Source organism: Xiphophorus hellerii, chromosome 3, assembly GCF_003331165.1.
Source record: "Xiphophorus hellerii strain 12219 chromosome 3, Xiphophorus_hellerii-4.1, whole genome shotgun sequence".
Classification (NCBI taxonomy): Eukaryota; Metazoa; Chordata; class Actinopteri; order Cyprinodontiformes; family Poeciliidae; genus Xiphophorus; species Xiphophorus hellerii.
Window position 1 is genome coordinate 21,242,717 of NC_045674.1, and position 24,369 is coordinate 21,267,085.

The 24,369-nt window shown below is 37.0% G+C and overlaps 1 protein-coding gene across 1 annotated transcript; it reads left to right on the forward strand.

Annotated features, from left to right (window-relative positions):
* Positions 1-79: 79 nt before the first annotated feature.
* Positions 80-24,267, forward strand: mtbp (MDM2 binding protein). The gene is made up of 23 exons (XM_032559183.1): positions 80-1,043; positions 1,680-1,763; positions 1,844-1,917; positions 2,101-2,240; positions 2,461-2,519; positions 3,401-3,545; positions 3,896-4,010; positions 7,709-7,819; positions 9,832-9,926; positions 10,405-10,471; positions 10,675-10,792; positions 11,258-11,434; positions 14,414-14,527; positions 16,185-16,340; positions 18,306-18,399; positions 18,494-18,652; positions 19,238-19,333; positions 19,435-19,698; positions 19,808-19,962; positions 20,111-20,223; positions 22,596-22,709; positions 23,478-23,543; positions 23,622-24,267. The coding sequence occupies exons 1-23, from the start codon at positions 977-979 to the stop codon at positions 23,664-23,666; spliced, it is 2,628 nt and encodes an 875-aa protein (XP_032415074.1). The 5' UTR covers positions 80-976; the 3' UTR covers positions 23,667-24,267.
* Positions 24,268-24,369: the final 102 nt, after the last annotated feature.

The following is a 24,369-nucleotide window of genomic DNA, read 5'->3' on the forward strand; positions in this document are numbered from 1 at the left end:
TTACTCATAGAAAGGAGCTCATGAAAATAATTGCAGTACATCATTGCATGTGTTTGAGACATATGTTGTACAAAGTAAATTTCTAAACAGATTTCATGTTTCTACTCTAGCATAACTCTTTAGTGGTTTTATTTGTTCAAAACTGGTCTATGTTATCATTCTGGGATTTTATCATTGCTGTTCGCTAAAATAACTGACCTGGTAAGGAGTAACAAGGGTCAGGTTAATAGGTCCCATTACTCACTTACACATTTTTTCTGTGTGACTGAGATCAGAGCTTTGTGATGGCCGCTCTTAAACATTGAGTTGAGTTCACTTGTAAATTGTAATCTGACTTTTATCATTGCTTTGGAGACATCACTTCTTCCTCGCTGTGTGGCCATTAAGACTGTCTGAATAGTACTAATTTCAAGGACAATCTCTTGAAATGAGTCACACACGTCAAACATGTCAGGAACAGCGTGTTTGAGGTGTTACCTTAAAATACACCCCCAGGTGTGCCTCCATTTAACTCAGACTAACTGATCGAAAGCTTACAAAGCTTTGAAATAATACTATTCTAATATTCTAGCATGTGGTGAATTGTAAATAAACAAGTAGTATTCCTGGTTGAAATGCACATTTTTTATTTAATGGAGAAAAATAAAATTATACATTGTATAACAGGTTAGAAAAGGTATACTACAGTTGGTAATAAAACTTTAGTACAATTAAATGAGTATTTCACACACATTAATATTCATTCACTATCATGAATAGTTGATTGCGTTTGTGTGCATAAAATAAAGAGTTTTGAACCAATCCCCCGACCTTCACTAACACACAGTGTAGCTCAAATTCGGCCCGATAGAGGGCGCAGGAGGATAATTTGCTATTTTGACGTCATTTCTAACCGAAGAAGAAGAACTGGTGGGAAATTTGACATTGCGGGAAAGTTTGCTAACACAGCAAAGAACCTACAGTTTTAAACTTAGACATGGACCGCTACGTTTTGGTTTTATCTTTTTGCCAAGGTGATGACCACTTGACTGGCGATCATAAATGTAAGTTTTAGTTACTAACAGACTATATACATCTATAAACTCAGAGCTGTTGAATCTTATTTAGCTAACCAGCTGTCTACTGTTTTGATGAGTTCATGCATTTCATAAATGCTCGTCTGTAGGTTTTCATTAACACTGTGACGCTATAAATCTGTGGTTGGATTCCAACTTACTGTCATGTTTTGTCCAGTGTTTTATTATTGGGCAGTAGTTTTAAGACACAGTAGTGTAAATTAAGGCGTGTATTGTGGATGTGTGAGATTCGTAATAGTGATAAATCCTGCTATTTAAGACAACGTTAAAGCAGTTTTTCACAAGTCAGTTATCTAGCCGCTATTTTTGACACTTCTGTTACAGGAAGAGTAGTGATGGGAAGGAATGTGCTCTTCAACTTGAGCTATTTTATTAAGAAGAAAACAAAAAAATTTCTCTTAAGTCTAGAGAAATATTGTTTTCCTGCATCTAAATATCAGAAATTAGTTTTTACTTTAGCTAAGTTTACAACGCACTGCATAATATTTTTATAATTAGTAGTTTGCTCTGTGCTAATAAGGAAAGTTGTTTAAACAGGACTGTGTCAAATAAATCAGTATTTTAGTTTTAAGAAGCTTGACAGCATTTTGTGACTGTTTCCAGGCCTGGAGGCACTAAATAATATCTATAAAAGACTCTTGGAGATTTCAGCTCAGGAGTCAGCAAAAGGGATTTCTGAGTTTCCAGGTAAGACAATTGATAAATGTGACTATGATTGCTTTATACATGTACAGTGTTTACACCACAATCTCTCTTTGTTTCCTCAGCTTGTTCCCTTAGTGGCAGCCCAGCAACTACAAGGTGGTACTTTGCTGTACAGGTGTGCCGAGGAGCGACACAAGTAAGAAAATTAGAACATTCAAAACAATTTTGGTCATATTTTTCTGTCTTACAAATTATCATTCTGGTGTTTAACTAGGGAATGAATCACAAAGTGAATACACGTTTATTTTGTGATTTAGATGATTGACTCAGGCTTTCAAATATGAGTTTCATCTTTAAATCTCTTTAACCCGTTTTATAGTTTTGCAACTCTGATTGGGAAGAGTTGGGAACAAACCATCAGAGAACAGACTCTGAGGAGGAGAGCCTTACTACACCCGAAGAATGTCTGACCTCTCTTAGTAACCAGGAGGCAGCAGATGACTTGCCACCTCTGGCAGAGTGAGGGCTGATTTTGTTTTCTGTACTTGTACCGTCTCCTTGAGTTTACATTTATAACTAATTCATAAAACAAATCTGTGTATTAGACTTGTACCTATGATTATATCATAACCCTAGCCCTTACGCTAGACAAAATGATCTTAAGGTAAATTTTGTGTATTTTTCTAAAAACATAAAAGAGCACAGTACATTTATAAAGTAATTTATCTTTGTCAATCAGGCTGTTAGAAGAGGCTGCAGACGGACTTCATCAGCTGACAGATAAGCTGCCTCCGCCAGGTAAATAAGAACACAGCGGCCTTCCTCCCTGTGTTTATCATTTTCTTTTTTCACGCTATTGTTTAGAGTTTCTCTATCATTACAATATGTATGTAATGATATGTATATAAGCTTTCAGTTTACTGGTCTGTCTATGCTCTGATCTACACCTATGGATATTGATATGATTAAAATAGGAAGAACAAGATCCAAGATTCATGCTATTAAGAAAGGCTTCTGATAGGTTTATTTTTGTCCTAACCTGCAAAGAATCAGCCAGAGACAGAGATTAGTTTTCTTTTCTCTTCTGCAGAATAGGAGAATTGAGAGCAGACGCGACGAATCGCTGTCAAACACTGTCTGGAATCAATTCTGCCAGATCTTTCTTTGCATTTCTCTTTATTGTATAGAAAAAGGAGGTTGGGCTTCTTCACACAGTCACACAGAGAATTGACCAACCGTCTTTACATTCTGAAACCTCCTGTGGACATGCCCTTATAAGGGCATGTGACTGACCACAACTAATCAGTTACATATGGAACTAATAACACATGAATGTTTTAACGTTTTTAGCTTCCAAGCAAACATCCTAAACAAAGTTAATAATATACTATAAAAGAAAGAGAAGTTAAGTAAATATAAAAAGAAGAAGAATATGAGAGTAATAATATGAGAGTAATAATATAAAAAGAATAATATGAAAACATAACTTGTAAAATAAACTCATAAGTAAATGAACAGGAGGATAATTTTTCTAACAGCTTCCTTGGTTTTCAAGGCAGGGATCTGCTTCAGTCTGTGTTTTTTTTTTTTTTTTTACAGTTAAATTATAATATTCGTAATAAAAGTTACCTTTTGAAAAGGAGACACATCTTTTTGACTGTCATTTAACTCTTTCTTAGGAAAAGCCTTACTGGATGTTCTGCTGCTGGCCTCAGCTGAGCCGTCCCCTTCAGCTAAAGACCTACTGCCTCTGCTGGGAGCCCTGAAACACATGGCCTGCTGGCAGGCTGCAAAGATCAATATTGTCACGCAGAACATTAGTGGGTGAGGAGCAATTACACAAAACATAAGATTACTCATTCTAAGTGACAAATACATTAGACCAGTACAGAATGTGCAAATTTATGTTTATAAAAATGTTGATTTACAAATTGGTTTCTTGCAAATAAATTGTGTCTCCGATTCACCACTAGGGGGAGTTAGATGAGTAAAAATGAGCAATCGTAGTAAATTGTTTGATCAAAAGTATGTTCAGTATATGTATAAATATGAGCTCGTTGACAAAATGCCAATTCAAACCTTCCAAAAATAACTATGCCTTTTCGATGAACTTGAATCAGGCTTTGAGATATAAAACTCAACTTAATGAGGAAGCTTTGCTTCCTTCCTTCCAGGTGGGAAAAGGTAGCATCCTCTCTGAGTGCAAGACTACTGGAGCCTGCTGATCTGTTCAACTGTATCAACTACAGGGAACTGTGGAGAGGAGGCCTGGTTATCAGAGAAAAGAAGGTGAGGACTGGGATTTTTCTATTCAGTTTGTCAGAAAACAACCATGTATTTTTGGGAGGAATATGTAGAGATGATTGAAATTAATGATATAAAGGAGAAACAGAACTGAGGAGAAAACCTGACCTACTGGTTCATTTTTAAATTGTCTCAAAAGAAAGTTTTTTGTCTCTTTTCAACTTTTAATGACCGTTAACTACAAATACTTCATAATCATTTCATTTACAGGTCTTCCAAAAATATATTCGCAACAGTGAAATAAAATGGATGCAAAAACATACACAGAGCATAACAAAACTTTTTCCTCCCATAGTTTTAAGAGAAGAATACGCTTAGTAACATTAAACAGTAAGGAAATGTCTCATTGTAAATAATGTATTTCATATTTTTTTTGTTTTTGGGATTTAAGGGAACTTTACTGTTGTTTGGCCAAAACAACATAACTATGACAAACAGTAGAGTGGGTGGTAGTGATTCAGACCTCTGGTGGTGGTACCCAAAAGGGACGTCTCATTAAAGAAGAGGAAGAGGTTTTTTTGGATGATGTTTGCACATCTCAGCAGTTTTATGTTGGTAGTTTTTCACACACAGGAATATATGGACTTTTTGAAAAACATGTGCGTAAATGCACACTAAAGAGAACAAGAAACAATAAATCCTTAAGTTATTTTCATAAGCCTGAAGAATACAAGCTCAAAGATTTCTTAGTTTTGGTTTACTAGAAAATATCATCTTTAGTTGTAAACTATGCTCAATGTAAGTGTGTAACTGTTCAGGCATCAGGAAGTCATGAGTAATTGAGTAATTAATTACAGACTGGAAGGATTGGTTGGGTGGTTTCAGGGAAAAATTTATACTCAAACGCTATTTTTTTTTTTTCATTGGTTCTGAGAAGAGAATCCACGCTATGATTGATGACTAAGATTTTTAAAATGTTTCTTCTCTTTTGTCACACCTAAAAGTTTCAGTTTTTAAAATAAATTTTAACTTAATTGGAAACACAACTATCTATCCATGTTGCGGATGGATATTTCAGCTAATATTTGAATGAGATTGAATATATTTTAAATGTGTTATTTGTAAGGAATGTGTGGAATTTGCACTGTAAACGTATATTTGTTACGTCCCGTCTTAATGAAATAGCATCTCTCTGTACTCTATAAGACAAATTCCAGTTTATAGGCTTGAATTATGCTTCAATTTTTGTTGATTTATCCTTTAATATGAAATTATTCATGTAGTCAGACCAGCCTAGAGAGTAAATCTTTACACTTTTTTGTCTCTCCCTTGGGGGGGCAGTGGTCTTTTACTGCTGTTGAATGAATGGAGTAATCACTGCAGGTCATCGGTAGGTCATGGGAAATATCTTAGTGTTGCCAACTCTACCCTGGCAGCACTGACTGCCTGGCCCGGGCCAATGCAGCCTAGCAGAATTACTCACTGAGAAACACGCTAAACAAAGCTTACGGGAACGGACATTTTTGCTTCATTGAGGCACAAAATGTTTAGGAGCTGTTTTTGTCTGCAAGCTGTGTCTTTAGGTCTTGTAGCTCAAGTTTTTTTTTTCTCTTTTGTGTTTTTTGTTTTTTTTAAATCTACTGTATAAATTTTAACCAGTCTCAAATGCGGTGTGAGGTTTTTACAACAGCAGACATGCAACCAAACTCTGTGTCAAGAGGATTCCATCTGTCCCCTCCAGGTTCACTTGTACACGAAAATGTTTGTATATCAAAACATTTTTCGTGTTTACAATAACACCCCTAATCTACATGTTTAAAAACTAGGGGTTTGCTGATTGCAGGTTTTTGGCTGATTAAAATTTATTTTATTTTTAAAAAAATTTTTTTAAAAAAGCTTGACCTGCCAATTTTGATTTTGGCCAATACTAATTTTTTTGTCTGAAATGTCGCTAAATAAAGCAAGAAAGTTGCCAAGTTGGCAACAGGTGGGGTGACTATTGTTAACTGCAGACATGACCTGGTGGGCCGGTCTATCAGTCAAACCTCTCTAACAGGACAGCAGGGACAATGGTTAATTTTTGTTAGTCCTTTGTTGAGGTAGATGAGATCAGGGGATAAGAGCGGCTTCACAGTCGGCCAATCACCAATCTTCCAAAAGTAAGGAAATTAGTGTCGACAAATCAATGCACCCCTATTAAAAACAATGTAGCTTTCAAGTGAATGAAGATTAAGTGAAAATTAAATTTTCTTATGATTACAAAGTCTACAGTGGCATTGTGACTGTGTCCTTATTAACTCACTGATCTATGAGGTTACAGATGCTGGAATGTTCCTTTCTCCTGTGGTATTTTGTCCAAACTTCATTGGTTTCTTTGGTATTTTTTAATCTGTCTATTTCTCAGAAATTTACTGTCATGTAGCTTTTTTTCTAAAAAAGCATTACTCTGTTATTATAAGAGGACTTTTTAGTTTTTAAAGGTCATAGCACAATCTTCTGAGAGAAGAGAGCTCAAGGTTTCTTTTAACACCTCCAACAGTCTTGTGATAGTTACATAATAAGTCACAGATCTGAAATGCTTGGCAGTGTTCTTGATCCTTGGAGTTCAATAATGGTCCTCACTTGTTAAATTTTAAACAAAGAAATGTGCACTGTGTATAATGAAACTCTCTGAACTTTTTTAAAAGTTTACTCAATCCAGTTTTTTAAAAGGATTTTTTTAACACACTTGAGGACTCTTGAGTTTTATGAACCAGGGTTTGATGGGAAAATATGTCAAGTGAATCCTCCACTAAGTCATGGTGACGTAAACTCAATTCAGCTACAAAATGGCAAGGATCCCAATTTGACTGTACTGTTAATAGGGAATATTTACAGCCATAAAGACTTTGAGAAGTCAAGGCCTGGGTAAATAAACATCTGAGAGCGATCTGGAACGCCTGGTACTCTGATGTTCTTTTACCCCAGCTTGTTGTTGGCAATAGGTCTCTGTGGAAAGGGCTTGTTTACTATTGAAACCTTAAGAAATTATTAAATATGTGCGTTGGAGGCTGGAAGGACACCTTTTGAGTCTTTAGTGTCCACTCTGATTGTCTTTCAAAAATGTTTATGAACTAGTGTCAGTGTAACATCGCTGATAATTACCAGGATTTTGGACAGTATTGTAACATCAGCGGTACTGCTCACTTGTCAGGGTTTAAATTGCTATATATGATCCATCCATATCCCATGGTGCTGGTTACTCCGTTGCATGCAGGAGAGGATTTTTTCTTTTTTTTTGTCTCATCTGAGTCTGCTGAGGCAAGCATCCTGCTTCTCCTTCACTAAAGTGACCTTTTCTGAGTTGCTGCCTTTAGAAGTAAGTGGGCTCCAGCTGCCACTTGCTAAAAGGTACACAGTTGGAGAGAGGAGAATACAGAAGAAGTCTCTAAAGAAAGCTTGTTTCAAAAGGAACAACACTGCTTCAGTGCCTTGTGCTGCAGCTCGTATTTCTGTATGAACTGGTCTTGGTATCTGTAACAAACTGCCATGTGGTAGTTGCATAACGTGGCTTTTTTCCAGCAAATGCTGCATAACAAGCACTTTCTAAAAAGACAATTTAGGGGAAAGTCAATAACAATAAATAACAATATATTTATGTGGTTTGTGTAGAACAGCAATTAATTTCTTGCGGCCGCTGTGCTTACTAAGAGAGCTTGTTAGTGATTTAATATTCTCTTCCTTCCCGTGTGTGTATGCCTCAGTATGTATCAGAACTTCGCTTTGATGGCTTTTCCCTGCGCTCTCTTGCGCATCGGATATCAGACTCTGGTCTCTTCCAGGCTCCCACCACAGGTCACAAAGTAAACTCTGAGGTAAGTCTCTCAAAACCAAATTTTTGTATCCCTGACCTTTTTAACACTGATGATTGGATTTTTTTGCTTTAGATTAAAAATGCATTAAGTCCCGAACGTACTTTGAGCTTTGTTTTCATGAATATATTTTAATACCATGTAGTCTTTTTTGTTGCTTCTGTCCTTGTGTGTTAATCTGAAGCCGGGGGAAGGTTTTGGTTAAATGGAGGAGCAGAGCGATTGTATTCTTGTTCTGTCTGTTCTTAGGAATCCCATTTGGCCTTGTCGTTCCTCCCAGGTGTTTAGTAGAATGGAGACTATGCACTCTTCTCTCCTAATGGTTTCTGATGGCTGCAAGGAGATGAGGTCAAAATGGTCACTTTCTTGCTGGCCTTTAATCGCATAGCGGAACTTGTAACATTCAGGCAATTGAAGCAAATCGATTTTATCAAACAAAAAAAAAAAGTGCTGACCTCTTTTCTTCCTCATGACCATTCAGCTAGAAAATTACATTTTTATTATATACATTCAGCTCTGTTGTCCATGGGGTCTGAAGAGGGAAATTTTTCTTCATCACCTTTGTTCACTCTGTCAGGTTTTCTGCTTTTGACATTTTTCCCCCTATATTTTTGTTTTGAATATTAGCAGGGAGTAAATAATAATTTTCTTGCATTTAAAATGTTAATTTAAGTGATTATGGTGATTTCTCATGTTTGAAACACTGAGGCTGAATCCAGCAAGTATCATTTATTCATGAAAAAAAAACATTATTGTGCTGCACTTGCCATAATATTCTAACAATTACCAAATATCTACAGACTTGCCTTGCCAGATCCGTGCAATGCCCAGTCCTAACATCAAAAGCTGTAAACTACTATGCAGTTCTTTGTTGTAGTCGTTACAAAACAGAGAAATACATAAACATTTTTGCTTCTCATTAAAGTTCAACATTTACCCACGTTTCAATTTGCCACGGCAGCAGCCACCATCTTAGACATGAACTGTGTCTGCAGAGACTTGTTGTCTCTGCAGACACAGTTAGACTCATTAAGCAGAACCATTACTGCTCTAGTTTATGACTGTTATGTTCCTAATGTTTGTCTGTGGACAATATGCACTCATAAAGAGCTTTGTTTGTACAGTTTGCTTTTGTATCACGTGTTTTGTAACAATTGCATTACTATGCCTAGTACAGTGCAGTAATGGGCTTACAATAAAGATGAATAAGTACCAATAAAACAGAGTAAAGAGGGCTTTTCCCAAAGAACTCAAAGTAATGTTTGGCTTTTTTATGGACATAGAGAGGTGATCTTTCTGTTTTATTAATTAGACAATCAATAAGTAGACATTACTTCTATGTGAGTGTTACGGTATTTAGGGAAATTTTGTAAGTATTAATTTGTACATGCATGTTTATTTTATTAGTTCCCTGTTGTGATAGCATGTTTGTGTGTCTCTGTCCTAATTTTTAAAACGGCTCCAAAGTTTAGATGTGTCTAGGTGTTTGTTGTGTGTGCAGCTTATTTACTTGTCCGTAGGGATTAAAACAGAAAGCTTGTGTCTGTGATCTCATCAGACTCCTGTACACAGAAACAGATGGCAAAGATTGTTTTGGCATAAAAACAAAAAATAAAAGAGCGATGACAACAATCATACCTCAGCACCACTGGGAAAATGACTTTTAAAATAACCTGCGCACAAACACTCACATACAGGTTTGTTAGCTATACTGGGGGAAGAAGTATTTTTGCTTCCATTTTTCTATAACTGAGCTCATGATGATTTGTCCTGTGGACCCGCCTCCTGCTGGAGGTTCAGGGTGGATTGAGGCACAGCTGAAGGTACGAGGCCTTGGCAAGTTGAACTGAACTGAATTGAATGCACATACCTGGTCACTGCTCTGCGTACTATGTGCTGTGGTTTTATTCCTCTTATTAGATGTGTGTACTTTATTTTTAAAAAACGTTTTTGTATGAAGATTTATCTTAACATATTGTGCTCTCACTCATCCTCTATGTGCTTTGGTTCTGCAGGTCTTCCATTATTATGCTCCAGTTTTAGACTTGGTTCAGGTGGTTGATCTGTCAGAACTGCCCACCTTTCTGATGTCCAACACTCACTTTGAGTTGTATCCTTCCTAATGCATCTGCCTATGTGCATCTGTGTGTTTAAGAATAAAAGGAAAATTGATAACATTTAATTTCAATATGCATGTAAAGGTCAGCACACTCTTTCTCAATTATAAGATTTCACACATCAGTACAAAAAAATACTATGCCTTCCTAATGAGGCAAAAAGATAAAAGTAATCAGAGCCAAATATAATAATTACTTAATTATTATATTTGTGTGCAGTGTATTAGTTATAATACATTGTGGTAGTCTTTTAAAAAATAAGCCTGAACAGAAACGCATAAAAAAAGAAGGAAAAAAATTTTTTCGTCCATGTTGTGCTTTAGAATGGTTTCATTTCAAAAAATACAATAGGATTATTGAAGAACAAGTCAAATACTATTCATATTAAATGCCTCTTATTAAAATAAATCACAGTTAAGTCTGTTTTCTGTTGCCTGGATTTTGCAATGTTCCTTTACAACAAATAAAAAGAGGCCTGTCTGGGAAGTCAGTGAAAGCTAAGCTTCTTTTGGACCAGCTGAGCGCTCTCCGTGGAAAGGTACTGATCGCTGTCTGTGCTGTTTACATACATAAGATCTTTTCAAATATTTTAATATCCAACCTTGTAGCTTAATTAATTCCAGTCAAATCTTTCGCAAACTTTTTGTGAATAGCAGGATTAAAGTGAGGAGACAAGTTTTTCATGCTATTTGAAGGACTGAGGTTTTGGGCGATCTCATGTTTATTTGGTCTTTCTCCCAGGTTGGAGCTTTGTTCAGCCTATCCTGTATGATTACACCCATCACCCAGCCTCCAGCCAGTCAACTAAGCTCCCAGCGCTGGAAAGAGTGTTTATCCCGCACACCAAAGTCCTTTCTTGGTATGACTTTGCATTTTTAAGCTGTGAAATAAATTACTTGCAGCCCCTGAGATGTGGCCTGTCATCTTATGAAATCAACTGCACCTGTACTGAATTATTGAGGTACTTTGTTAGTAAATGAATCCTCTGAGTGTGATATAATGAATTATTATGGAAAATAAAACAAAAATGCTGGGCGCATCGAAAAACAGAGAAAGGCATGAAATAAATGATTACCTTCACCTTGAGTAAATTTACATTTATACAGCAAATTGAACAACAAGGATGATGTATTTTGTGTGCTTAGATCCTCAAATAATGGATTTATATTAAGAGTACAAAAGTTGAAATGACCTATTCAAGAATTGAAAATGAGCTCCTCCAAAGCAGGCAGTGCTGTGTGAAGCAAACCGAACAAAGAAGAAAACTGAAACATTTTTGTTTTTTTCTATACTTTGACTCTCTATATATCATTTTGTTCTGCAGTGCCCGATGTTGAGGTGAAAGGTGAAAGAGCAGTCTACTTCCTGCTGGTCCAGGGAGCAGATGATGTTGGCTCTGGTACCTGCAGGGTCAGGTTGATGCATTCACACAGTCAACTTAACGGAGCTGCTGCCATGGCAACCCTCTCCAGCTTGCTAAGGGAGAAGCCTTTTTCATCAGGTATTTTATATGATAAGACTGCTGTGTTTTTGTGTCAAGAATATTTACTGAAATCTTGACCTTTGTATTTATTTATTTTTTTCATGCACTGAGCCTTTATACCAAGGGAACAAACTGTGTCCCATTGAGTTAGATTGGCTGTGTAGACAGGTCTAATATATTTTGTAAATGCACCTTATTTCTTTCAGAGTGGTTGTAAATCATTTGAATTCATTAGTTGAGCAGATGATTTGTTGGTCAAGTCGTTGAATGAGGTAATGGTCCCTGTTCATGTGTTTCATTTTAATCCTTGATTCCACTAAGACCTTCCCCGCGTGTCTGGATTTCATCCATTCACATCCACCACTTGTACAATTGTACTCTCTAAATGCAGCACATTATGTTCTCACTCAGCACCCTTCTATAAAAACTAAGTTGAGATGCACCAGTCACATATCTTGTGGCTGAATAATGAAATTTTTTATTGTTTTACAGATTAAAAATCCTTGCTGTCTTAACAATGGAAGGTTTATTGCAAAAATAATTCTCAAAACCCCCCGAAAGGAACAAAAACCCCCCTGTTGTTCAGAGCAGGAAGAAGCTGTGTTGTTTTTTTTATCATTCACCAAGCATGAAATATCTTGCAACAGAGCTATAAATTGATGTAATGACTCCTTTGTCTCTCTTTGAATTTTTAAATACTAATCTGGCTGGTCTAAAGTGTCATTATGATCTCTACCTGTTGTTCTTGTTCTCTTTTTTTATTGCTGTGTTTTAATTACATATATCTTGTCATTGTTTTGCTTTTTAATGGCTTAAACCATTAAAATCTAAGGTTTCCCCTTAATAGGCTTCCAGAGGATTAAGTGGACAAATCAAGTATGCCCCAGTTTTACAAGCTAATTTTAAACTTATTTTACCGTCTCAATTTTTTGATATTTCAGAATATATATTTCTTTCTATTATTTGAAATTTTGCTTTTTTTGTAACTATACGGGAGCATTAAGGAGTCTTTTTGTCATGATGGATCATAATTATCATGATTTTGTGTGAGAGAGACCAGTCTCTGTCAAACAGCCCTGCAGTGAAACAGGATTTAAATTGTTTTTCAAATTAAAGTTAACATGTTTACTGAGTGAGCAATTAGCAACCTTTAGTATTTCCTGTTAAAAAAATATTTCATGATTCAGACAGTTGGCATTACTAAATGTAAATAAAGATTACGGTGATGGTAAAGATGTGCTCCAGCCACAAAGATTTGGGGCTCATCACTAAAGATATGCTGCCAGTCTACTTGCTGAAACCTGCAATTAGAAGAAGGGTTTAATAGCTGTAATAAAAATAAAGATTTTGCCACTGATAATTGAGAAAAACCGATAAATATTTTTTCTTCGAATCTTCTTTGATAGATGCCAGCCTCTCTACTTCTTGGTTGAATAAAATTAATTTTAAATTTTGAGCCTGACTGTCAGCATCTTCTGATTCTAAAAAAACATTTAAAATTGAGCTATCAACCTCCTGTGCTGAAGAGTTGCACTGTCCTCATATATAATGAGTATTTTATCAATGTTTGCAGAGGAATGAATATCAGGTAGTCATAATGTGTTGTTGTTCCAAACTCCTAACCTTTATTAAAATGGAAGCACCATGGTTGCAGAAGCTGACGGTTGTCATGGCTCACCCTCTTGTCTATATTGCAGTAAACTGAACTTTAATACTGTTGGACTCCACAAATTCACTTTATTAAACCCACATGTCCCCATTTTTCTGTCTCCTTTCTCCTCCTCTTGTCTCTCAAAGCACAAGTTAGTTGAGTTTGCTATTATTATTTTTGTCATTTTGACAGTATAATAGGGAAAAGGGGTAAATAAGAATTATTCAGAGAGAATTTGTGGGAGTGAGAAGTAGAAGAGTGACGCTTACGAGAAATGGAGTTGTTGTAGATGGATAGCTGAGTTTGGTTATAAGTATCTAGAGGAGTGGACATGTAAGAAAGTCCTTTGACTGAAAGTTTCTCGTCTTTCTTTTTGGCTTTACATGAGATTTCAGCCCTGCTGTGAGGTTTCCTCTAGTGAGTTGGTGCTGTTGCTAACATTTTATGCAACCTTGGATACACGGTCTTTTGTAGTTAAAAAGCTTTAAAATGCAAAGTGAAGCCACAGAAGGTGCTCTTTATATTACAGAAGTATTTTGTTGGAAAAGCTGATTTTTAACTCACTTCTTACCGCTCCAGTTTTGCAATGACTTGTGGCCGATTTACCATTTACAGGTTCAGCTTTCCTGGCATCTGTTAATATCTGCTATTTATTTATTTTTTTTCATTTGACAAAATGTTCTCAAACGGCGTAAAATTTAGCCTCTTTGTTCCCACATTGAAAATCAAATATAAAAGATAAACCAACCACCTGGAGTGCAAAGTGGCTAAGCACTGAAATGGCCAGAATGTGAATGAAGAACAGGTTTCATAGAAATTAAAATTTTATTTTTAGTGTCTAATTGCTTCTGGGCTCAATTATTTTAAAACATCTCATTGATTCTGAAAGTAGAACCTGTGCAAGCACAAGTTTGAAGTGTAATATTGACCTCCAAATTCATCAGACTTCAATCCAATCAAATGCGTATCTTGGACCAATCCATGGAGGCCACACCTTGAAACGTGAAAGATCTGCCACTAAAATCTTGTTGTCAGACGGCATATCACACCTTCAGGTGGAGCCTTAAGTTACTATTGAGCAGGGGTCATAATGTTATGCCTAATTTATCCTTAATTCTTGTCTGTATGGCCTTAAACATTTTCTCATCTGACAAGATTGTGTTTTTTCACTATCAGGTCGTCCAACACAAATGACATACACTTTTACATACTGTCGAAGACATAAATCCAGACAACATCTAACAAAATATAATCCGCCTTTTTAATTATGTTAACAATGAAAAGAGTAATCTACAGTTACATCTATTATTTCATCCCTTTTTCTTTCATTTCCTCTCTTTGATCAGGAGAGGCCGACGGCAACTTCCTCCATCCTTTGTCGTGTCTCCAAGGAGATTCTCTACTGAGGAGGGAAAGAAAGGTGGCCCAGGTTCAGGCTCTGGTTCTCAAAGAATATCTTAGTAAGTGAAACAGAACATGATAAATTAAGAAGGAAAAACTGAAAATTTGTTTTATGCAGTTTCAATTACAAGAGATTGTGTTTGTTGGGTGATATTTGTATAAAACTATTGTATAACATTTTTAAAAAGCCATGAGCAGAGTGTAACCTTCTGACAGATTACTAGACTTTTATTTCTTTAGACACGGCATCAAATAGTAAAATAGCACGTGGGCCAGCTGCAGAAGTTCAGCAGTTTCCTTGGAAGTTCTTCTGATTATTATGAAGTGTGTGAGTTAAGTGTGCTCCCAATGATTGATGGGCCCCTTTGTGCTCTTCGACTTGTCTCTGCAACGTGTGTGTGGTCACTGTACAAGCTGAGGCTTGTGTGTTTCAAGAGCTTCATTTATCATTGTCTTTATGTTTCACCAGCTCTCTGTTAACCAGGAAACTTCAAAAATCACAGAAAAGCCTACATTTTGGGTTGTGCAACTTAATAGAACCAAAACATTTTTTGATTAAAATGCAGTTCAATCCTTACCTTTTTAAGCGACCTTCCTTTTTGATGTTGTTGGATTGGTCAGTTTTTTTTTATTAAGTTTTAGCAAGCTTATACCAGGTGATTATCTTTGACAAACTTAACTTTGCTTTCTTCGACAAAACTATTATCAATAGAATTGAAATGATTTTTCTAGCCTGCTAGAAACAGAGGCAACGTCACACTGTGTGAGAGAAGGTTTTACTTTTATGTTACAACAAAGAGGGAGATTATATTAGGAGTGCACCTATTGCAGTTTTCTGGCCAATGACTTTAAAAAGCCTGAGCTACCGATTCCAGTTTTAGTTGATACATTGTTTTAAATGCAATTCCAAAGTCACTAAATTAGCAACAGTGGAGAGATTGCTGATTTTCAGACCTTTGCGGATGTAGATAAGATCGTTTTCATAAGTAAGTATCGGCCGATCACTAAACATTTTGGAAATCAGGGCCAGTTTATTTGTGCATCCCCATATTATTACTTTGTGGATATTATAAACCATTCTTAGAATGTTATATTAGCTGTGATCATAATTAGCATTACCAGAGAAGGTAGATCCTGACCGTTTTTTCAGATTTCCACATGTCTACCAATATTTCCTGATTTAGCTTGTACCAGTGGAGATAGTTTGAAAGGATAAAACAAATCAACTATTCAATAACACATTCAATCTTTCTATTATCTGAATTCTCATTTTTTGAAAGAGCCTGAATGCATTTTTACTCTATATGATTTCATTTTTAAACAGTTCACTGCTACTGAAAATGGCTAACTTTACCTTCTTCGTCCAATAATTATGTTCACACCAAACACTGTGACTGTTAGTATTAGCTCTCAGCTTTGATGTCTTCACTAGCCAGAAATTGGTAGGAACCAACTTCAGGCGTCCCCTGAAAACCAGCCACCAAAGAAATGTCATTGGTTTATTTCAGTGACTAGCTAATTTCTTCCAGATAAAAGTGTTACATATTCTTTCTAAAGGATTTTCGTACCAATTTATGAAAGGCATACTGGCTTTGGAAAAGGCTCGGTTGTGTTCCACCAAAGTGGAAATCACACAGGTCCAAGTTTTGGAGTGAATTTCACACAAATCTAACATGTTGCCAAAACAAAATCCTGCCTCTGTTTATTTATAACCAGGGCAGAAAGAAGAAACTTCAGCTTCGTGTTCGGTGCCCGTCAATGACTTGAAGGCCATATTGAATCTTGCCAGGGAGCAGTACCTCAAGATGTTTGACTCCATTCTTCCAATCGCTGAAAAATGTCTGACAAATGAGCAGCCTGCAGAACTTACAGGTATGAACCAAGAAAATCCCACAAACAAGGCAGCTCAACATTTTGCTTTGACACAGAATTCAAACCTGCACATATTTTTTCTCTTTTTTTTTTTTATCCCGCTGTGTTTAAATGCTGTTTTTCACTTTGTCTGATTGCCTTCAACAGTTTTCACAGTTTAACAAAGAAAATGCTTTATTCTTTATAATAACATTCAATAAAAGCTATTCTTCTCTGAATAAGATTCATCCCCTTCTTTAGAATTCAGTTTCTTCAGTCCATTGTTTTCCACTAGAAAACAGAAACCCACTGCTTGCTAGAAAAGATGCATTACTTATGGCTGCTCATTGTTTAGCACATCAGTCTTCACAACGTGTAACTTCATTGGGTGACCATTTCAGAAAGCAGTAGCTTATGATTTGCAAATGAACCGTATTGAAAGGAATTAAAGCTAAATGTGTGTGGTGAAGGTAGCAGCAGTTCTAGCTTTAGGGCTTGTAGACTCAGATGTCAAGAAGCTTTCATGTCATAAATGCTTTAATATCAGTTGGAAATGAGTTTTCACTTTACTGTCCGTCATTATTTTCATAGTTTAATCGTCTTTGCTTGGAGGTTGAGGCTTTCGCTCAGCATGTGTAAAAACATTAAGAGAAACTGTCGCAGCTGAGCAATTACTTGATTTATCCAGTCATTTCTCAGAAAGTGTGCATTATTGTCTGTCTTGTATATTCTGTATTCTGAGCCACTCACATAAATAAAGTGCTCCTGAACATTACACAAAAGAAGCACTTGCAAAAAAAAAAAATCAGTAACAGCTTTGATGGGCTGCTGACAGCATGTGGAGACAAGCAGTATAAAGGGCAACTTTGTTTATTTACCTGTAAATCTCTTTTCACTCTCCCTTCAAAGGAGGTGTGGGTTGATAAACTTTTAGGGCAAAGCGTCATCTCTTCACGCAGAAAACACTTTTCTCCCTCAGGCTATTGCTGTGCATGCGATGTTCATTCCAGCCGTTTGTCAGCAGCGTTGACTGCCTGTCCCGTTTAATGTTACCTACGGTCTTCTTGTCCAAACACAAGAAAATGTGCAGAGTTGGTAATATTTAGCTCGTGTTCATTCCTTCAGACTCCCATCCTGCCAAAAGCTCTGTGTGTTGACATGTATCAGGGGAAAGTTCAGATAACTCTTGTAATCCATCACGCAGCTCTTGTTGCTTACATTATGCAGCTTACGGCACTGTAGCTCCCTCTGTTTATCATGCACCAGTTTTTGCTCCCTGAAACTGCTTTCATGATCTGTGGGTTTCTCTTCACCTCTAATATATAATGCCACCTGTATAATGTTTTGTTGATTCTTTATGACAGCAGGACTTTTGTTCCTTGTAAGAAGCTGTGAATTTTTTTTCCCATCTGCATCTAAAAAATGATAGATATTCCCTGCTTCTCCTCTCTCTAGTCATGCGCTTCTGTACGCTCGAACTTTTGGGGTGAGAGCAGAATGACTTACCTGAGGTTGTGGTTTATGGAGGTTAAAATGAAGCTAAGCGCGGAGCCACGACATACAATTTATCATAGTGGAACAGCAAACGTTTTATTGAGGTTATATATGACAGATGGAATCAAAATAACCAATTATTGTAAAGCTAAAAGAAAGTTATATATGATTTCCCAGGACATCTGAATCGTGTGTGTTGTCCATTTATATTTCGACCTTATTATTGTCTTCAGAAATCATCTGCTCTCTGTAAATTCAGTTGTTCTGGAAAGGCCTCAGAGATTTATTAGAGAACATTAGTGAACAAAGAGCATCATGAAGACTGAGGAACTCAGCAGACAAGTGTGGAGACGTTTTAAACAAGGCAGATCGAAGGAAAAGCTTTTAAAGGCTGCAAACAATTGAAGCTTGGGTTGGAAGTTGACCTTAAACTTAAGACTTGTTTTGTCTAGTTTTTAAATCCAGCTCTAAACTGTATTATTTTTATTCCAGAGTTACAGACTGTCTCCCAACAACCATCTGATTGGCCTGAGAGAACCGTCCTCCACAATATAGAAAACCTGCAGAGAAAACGGCAGAGGAAGAGGTGAGCAAGGTTTTCTCGGTTGGTTTCCCCCAGAGTGGGCTTCTAATTCTTAGAATATAGGTATTTATCATTCTTATATTTATATGTCTCTTAGGCTTGGTCTGCTGGGCCCCGGCTCCACTGAAAGCCTCCTGGGCCCTAAAGACAGCCAGAGGGGCTCATCTGCTTTACTAGATGCTAAAGAACTTCTGAAGCATTTCACATCTGATGGCTTGCCCACAGGGGAGTTACAACCGCTGGCTATAAGCAGAGGGTAGGTTCTAGGGGTTCTGTTTCTGATGGGTTTTTTCCCCTGACTTGGTGTAAAGCATCTCTAAGTTGAGCACCAAAAGTGAGGCTTTAACAGCAGCTGTCTGAGATATTCATATGGAAACTGAATTTTTTTTTACATTTGAGAAACTTTATTTTGTGTTTTTAAAGACTGTTCTCACAGAATTACCACTGAATAAATACTTAGTGTTTATTCTGGTGCTCGATATAAGTTCATGGCCCAGCCTTACTTGACTGGAGTCAAAGAAAAAAACAGAAATTGTTATTATTTTCTTTCAGTAATAATTCCATTCTAAGGGTAGCAGAGAAAAAGTTTTCCAGTCAACAGGTTCATCCGCTTGACTGCAGAAGGTAGTTGGTGGTACAGGATTAAAATGGATTGAATACAAATGTTTGCCACACTACTCACAGGGTATTTAGCAAGTTTTGGTGGGCAGAGCATCATCATCATCATCATCATCATTTGTGAAAATTGAGTTTAATCAAAAGATTATGAAGGTCTTTTGATTTTCTGCCTACTCATGTGTCTCTCTTTATGTCTGCTGCTCCCTGTCTTCTTTCTCAACAGTAATAACATGTTCCAGTTGTCACCAGACCTCTCTCCCAGGACAATCAGCAAGATGCCCTTCAGCATTGCCTCATCAGCTCATTACCATGGCATAGAGTCAGTTTCTATAAAACCCTCATTGCTCTTTCACGACAGCAACTTCTAAAGGATTAAATATGATGAGGCTCCGATTTAGACCCAGCTGTCTCTGTTTGCAGATTCTGCCTGGATAAGCAGCGATCCCTGGACCGAGACCAGGCTTTTGTGCGCCTCCAGTCCCGTCTGATTCGCTACGAGACCCAGACGACCTGCTCTAAGGAGCCCTGTGCTCTTCCCTTTGCCCTCAGCCCTGCCCCCTCACCTGCTGTTATGTCAGAACCAGGAAGTGTTCCCGATGGAGAGACCCTGCAGAACAACGATGTAGCACAGCTGAAACGCAGGTCCTGGGACACTGACATAGCTGCAGGTTATCCTCGCAAAAGGTTTGATGTTTTATATTCCTCTTGTGTGAGGAAGTGGATTTAGTAAAACTAAGGAGAATCCTGGAAGTACATCATAATTTAAGGTTTGCTCCTCTCTGTGTTCATCAAGGCTGGTGAAGTCGGAGAGCAGTGACTCGCTGTGTTCGCAGAGCAGTGGCAGCAGCGGCACACATCCCGCCATCAGGTCTCTACGGCAACAAGCAAACAGATCCCAGTCCGCCTCTTCCTGTACGAGCCTCTCCTCAGCAACAAGACGGTCGTCAGGTAGGACAAGAACATTTGGAGCAGGAAAGAATTGAAAGAAACGAGGGACGCCGCTGTGTCACGACTCTTCTTTTGAATTTGTTTTGTTGTTTCAGAGTGGAAATAGCTTTTATGCCTTCACATTAACGCTTCCATTCTAACTCTACAGGTTTAGCAACTCTGCCATGTCCAGAAAGACCGAAACCCCAACAGCAGAAGGTCAATCAGGGACAAGACGAGGACAAACCTTCCAAAGAGTCTCGCTCCCAGAAACACAACAGGGTGAGTGATTCATGCCTCGTTATGCTTGTTAGTTTACTTTTGTGCAACATGACAGAGTTCCTTTACCAACATTTGTCTTAATCCTTAATTTGGAAGTTATACTGATTTTCTTTTTGTCGTCAATAGACTTTTATACTTTACAAAATCACTTATGATTCCAATCAGGATCTTTATCCAACTGTGTCCAAGTTAATTTATTAGCTTCTCGGGTGAAGTTGTGCTTCCCTTTATTCTACATTGTTTAATGTACAAGTAGCAACAAAGCACCCCCACAGCATGATGCTCCCACAACTATGTTTGACAATTGGTACAATTTTCTTAGCTTTGAAAGTTTGACCTTCAATACTCCAAGCACACTTCTTACAGGGCTGGTTCTCACTCCATGCAGATTTAAAACCTTTTTCACTGTGCAGAAGGACACCAGTGTTCCAGTATTTTCCATTTATCGGACTTGAGCCTTGCTCTTGGTTCCTGGATTATTCTTAAACATCCTAATTAGTTTCTTTTAATCTCAGGGAGACTATTTGTGTTGGATGATTGAAACATGGTTGTTCTTGTGTTTAAAAGCCCAGGCAGTCCAAGGAGACTAACTATTTTATATGAGCTTTAGAAATTCAATTATGCCAGACTATAAAAAGCTTGAAATTCCTCTTCATCCTTCTAAAGGACATTTATAGGAGTGTATGCATCAATGTGTATTTGGCTATGTGTAGATTAAAATAAATCCTCAGTAAATTTCTACCTTTTCACCCTTTTCTTCTTTTTAGAAATTGTTGAACGTAGTTTAACTATTGAACCCTGTAGAAAGAAAAGGTTACATATATTTTTAATGTGCCAATCATGCCTTTGATAAATATAGATAATCTGTAGAAAAAGGACAAACAGCACAGAGCGATATCTTTACTTTCACAGGTGTTTTCTGCCAAAGTAGCGGGGAAAATTATTGATCACCCTGAAACAGAGACACACTTCTTTTCTCTCAAACCAAACATAGTCTTTTTTAACAAAAAGAAAAATACAATGCCAATATGCCATTTAATAGAAAAAAATCTATATACTGAAAAATGTCTTTTGCGAGAAAAACATCTCAAAAGTAAAAGAAAAAAAAACGGTGTTTTTGTACAACTTTTGAGCTGGATTGATGCTCATTAAAACTCTGTTACTGCTTTTCATTTTTCTCTCATTGTTGTCAGAACAACAGATGCTTACTATGAAAGATCGGCTTTTATACATTCTTCTAAATACTGCTCACATTTATATATTTATTCACACAATGGGAATCTTTTAAATTATTGAACTATATAAGATGACATAAATAATGCGTACTGTTCCTTTTTGAACTTTTAAACAGCTGACACTTGCTGCCATGCAGAAGCTGAGCCTGCAGTTTGATAACTTAGAGTTGTTTTTTTTATCTTGAATCTTTCAACATTAAGATTTGCTCTTCCCATAAAATCTCCACAGTATTTACACAATTCATTTTTATTTTTTACAAAACTCTGTAAACAACTGAATATTCCACCCCCACCCAACCACCAGTTCTAGTGGCAGATGGACACACAATCAAACCCACCGTCTGTCTGTCTGCTACAGATGAGAGCCGTGCAACGGCTCCAGCAAAAATAAATATTTTATATTCTGCACGATTCACTTTGACTGTGTGGGTTGCACTGTAATGCTACGGCTTATTCACTTTTTTTTAAAAACTTTACTATCACCTACTCCCTGCCTCCGCAGCCACACACAGAGTTTTGTCCCTCATCCATGGGATTCACACTCAGAAATCCACACAGGACTCGGCATGGAGTCACAGGTCCAACATTCGGCGCGCCCTCCGCCTCCCGACCTTCACTCATTTTGATTTCCGATTACTATGCAAACACGCTTATCGTCCGAACCCGAGTGAAGAGGAGAACAGTTGGCTCTATTCAGAAACAATGATCGCTCTCTTTATTCAGGACAGAGATTAAACGCTGCCTTTCCACTCCTCCAGAGACTGAAAAGCACTGATGATTTCTCACAATAATTTATGGCGCTTCCTCAGAACCGTTGCTGTGACAAGATTAAAGGCGGATCCATTTATTTCAGGAATGTGTTTTTTCCCTGTCAGGACCGCCAGTGAAATATTTCCATGTTTGTACCTGCAAGTTCTCTCTGTGAATGTAAAAGGCGAGTATTTATGTAAGAACGTCACCCCCCCCCCTTCTGCCCCCCAAAGTAAAGACACTTTGACATTCACTGTTTTTAAAGGGAAAACTATGCTAAAATTAGTCTCTGTGAACTGAGTTTGCATTAGGTGGTTGGGGAATAAACAGAACTACTTTTTATGTTCTTACAGATGTACTAATACAAAAGTGTGTGTTCCTCCTCAGATGCTGCTGGAGATTGTAGCTAAAACGCTCAAACACCATGGGATCGCTGTCGAGCATGAATGCTTCGAGGCCTGCAGCAAAAGACTGTTTGATATCTCCAAGTTCTATCTCAAGGTTTGTCTCATTAATGCCCTCACCGTGCCATTGTTTACCTTTTATTTAACACTTTTTATTTTGTCTGGCACTGTAATTTCAATTCTAGTTTCAGACTTTTTTTTTTATTAAATCATTTTTTCTCTGTATTTTTGCTTGCAGTTTCTTATGACCTTCTTGTAAAAGTAATACAATGTTGAAAAAAATCAAAACATATGGGAATAAATGTTTTTTGGAAATTCAAGGACCTCCCAGGTTCTTACCAGTGCATTTGTGCAAAAGAAAAAACTCTCCTAGGGATTGCACACTCAAAAATTGTGATTTGCATGTATGTTACAGAAGAAATGAAATGTTTGGGGGCTTTTTCCACATCATCAGACTTTTAACACTAAAACTGACTTTTCATGGGTTACAAAGTTGGTAGGGTGAGAACTGAAGTTAGAATATAGCATTCATAAAAAAAAGAAAAATTGGAATAAATGTGTTATCTAACATTTATTTGGCTGTTTTTAAAAGGACCCAGGTGTAACAAAAACACATTTTTCTGAAAATATCAGTCTATGATGGCTAAAGCTGACATTTTAGGGGTTTAAATTTTGAAAATGAAAAAAATTATGTGACTGCTAATGTCTATAATTACATTCATAGAAATTTAAAACAATGTTCATCATCAAGCTGTGTTGTTTTGGGATTGCTGGCCTTTACTTTAGGCTTAGACTGAATTTGAATAATATTACTTTCAATAAATGTTTCCTCTTTTAATAAGTTTGTACTTTTGTATCTTCACAGGATCTGAAGACATCTCGGGGTCTGCATGATGAAATGAAGAAAGCAGCCAGCAGTAACGTTAAACAGGTAATGCCATCATCCACCGGTTTGGTTTTCTTTTTACAATTCCCGTCCCGCTGACTTATTTGTTGTCTCCTTTTGTAGGTTGTTGACTGGGTGCTGGAGAAAAGCTCAAAGAAAGGGAGGTGATCATCAATAATGAGCTCTGCAGAGACGTTTTAATTGATGTTCGCTGAGGTTTTGCCTCAGTGAGCAGCTTTTCTTATATTTCAACACATTCATGAAGGTGATTGATGTTTTAAACTTTTGATTGGTTAGATTAAGTTCATTTAATTAACTTAATCCTTTTATTTGATTTTTTTTTTGTGCCTTTTTTGCTTTCCAAAAAACTTTTCAAAGAAAACCCATTTTAAACTTCTGTTTGTATAGTTTTGTATTTAAACCTACTGATTTACTCTCAAGGCTCTGAAGCCATAAAGCCGAAAAATCAAAAATAAAACAAAGCAGAGCCACTCTGCTAAGAGGCCGGCCTGGCAGGCGATGAGGGGGATGCACATTGGTTTGTTGTTTTCTGTTATTTTAGTCTTAAAGTTAACTTTGCTTTTAAACACATCACTAATTTTGTTTGTATATATTTCATTTTTTTAAGCACAATAAATGTATTTTGCACATTTTGTTATATTGTGGGAAAGGAGGTATGGCTGTGTGGCAAAGATAGGAGGACGTGTTGTATTTAAGCAGTGCATTTTCTATTACATTAAATGACCAAAGTTGAAAACTTTCAACCCATTAAGGACGTTCTATTTATTTTGACAGTGTAAACACAGCCGTAAGCATCTCAGGTCATATCTCTCCTGTTTCTGTTGACTTCACACTAGTTTTAGGTGCGTCA

Bases quoted from the DNA above. Each gene is read 5' to 3' on its own strand.
- mtbp (XM_032559183.1), top strand. From the start codon at position 977: ATGGACCGCTACGTTTTGGTTTTATCTTTTTGCCAAGGTGATGACCAC. The intron at 9,927-10,404 runs GTATCCTTCCTA...ACAAATAAAAAG, and splicing joins TCCAACACTCACTTTGAGTT to AGGCCTGTCTGGGAAGTCAG. The intron at 16,341-18,305 runs GTATGAACCAAG...TTTTTATTCCAG, and splicing joins GCAGCCTGCAGAACTTACAG to AGTTACAGACTGTCTCCCAA.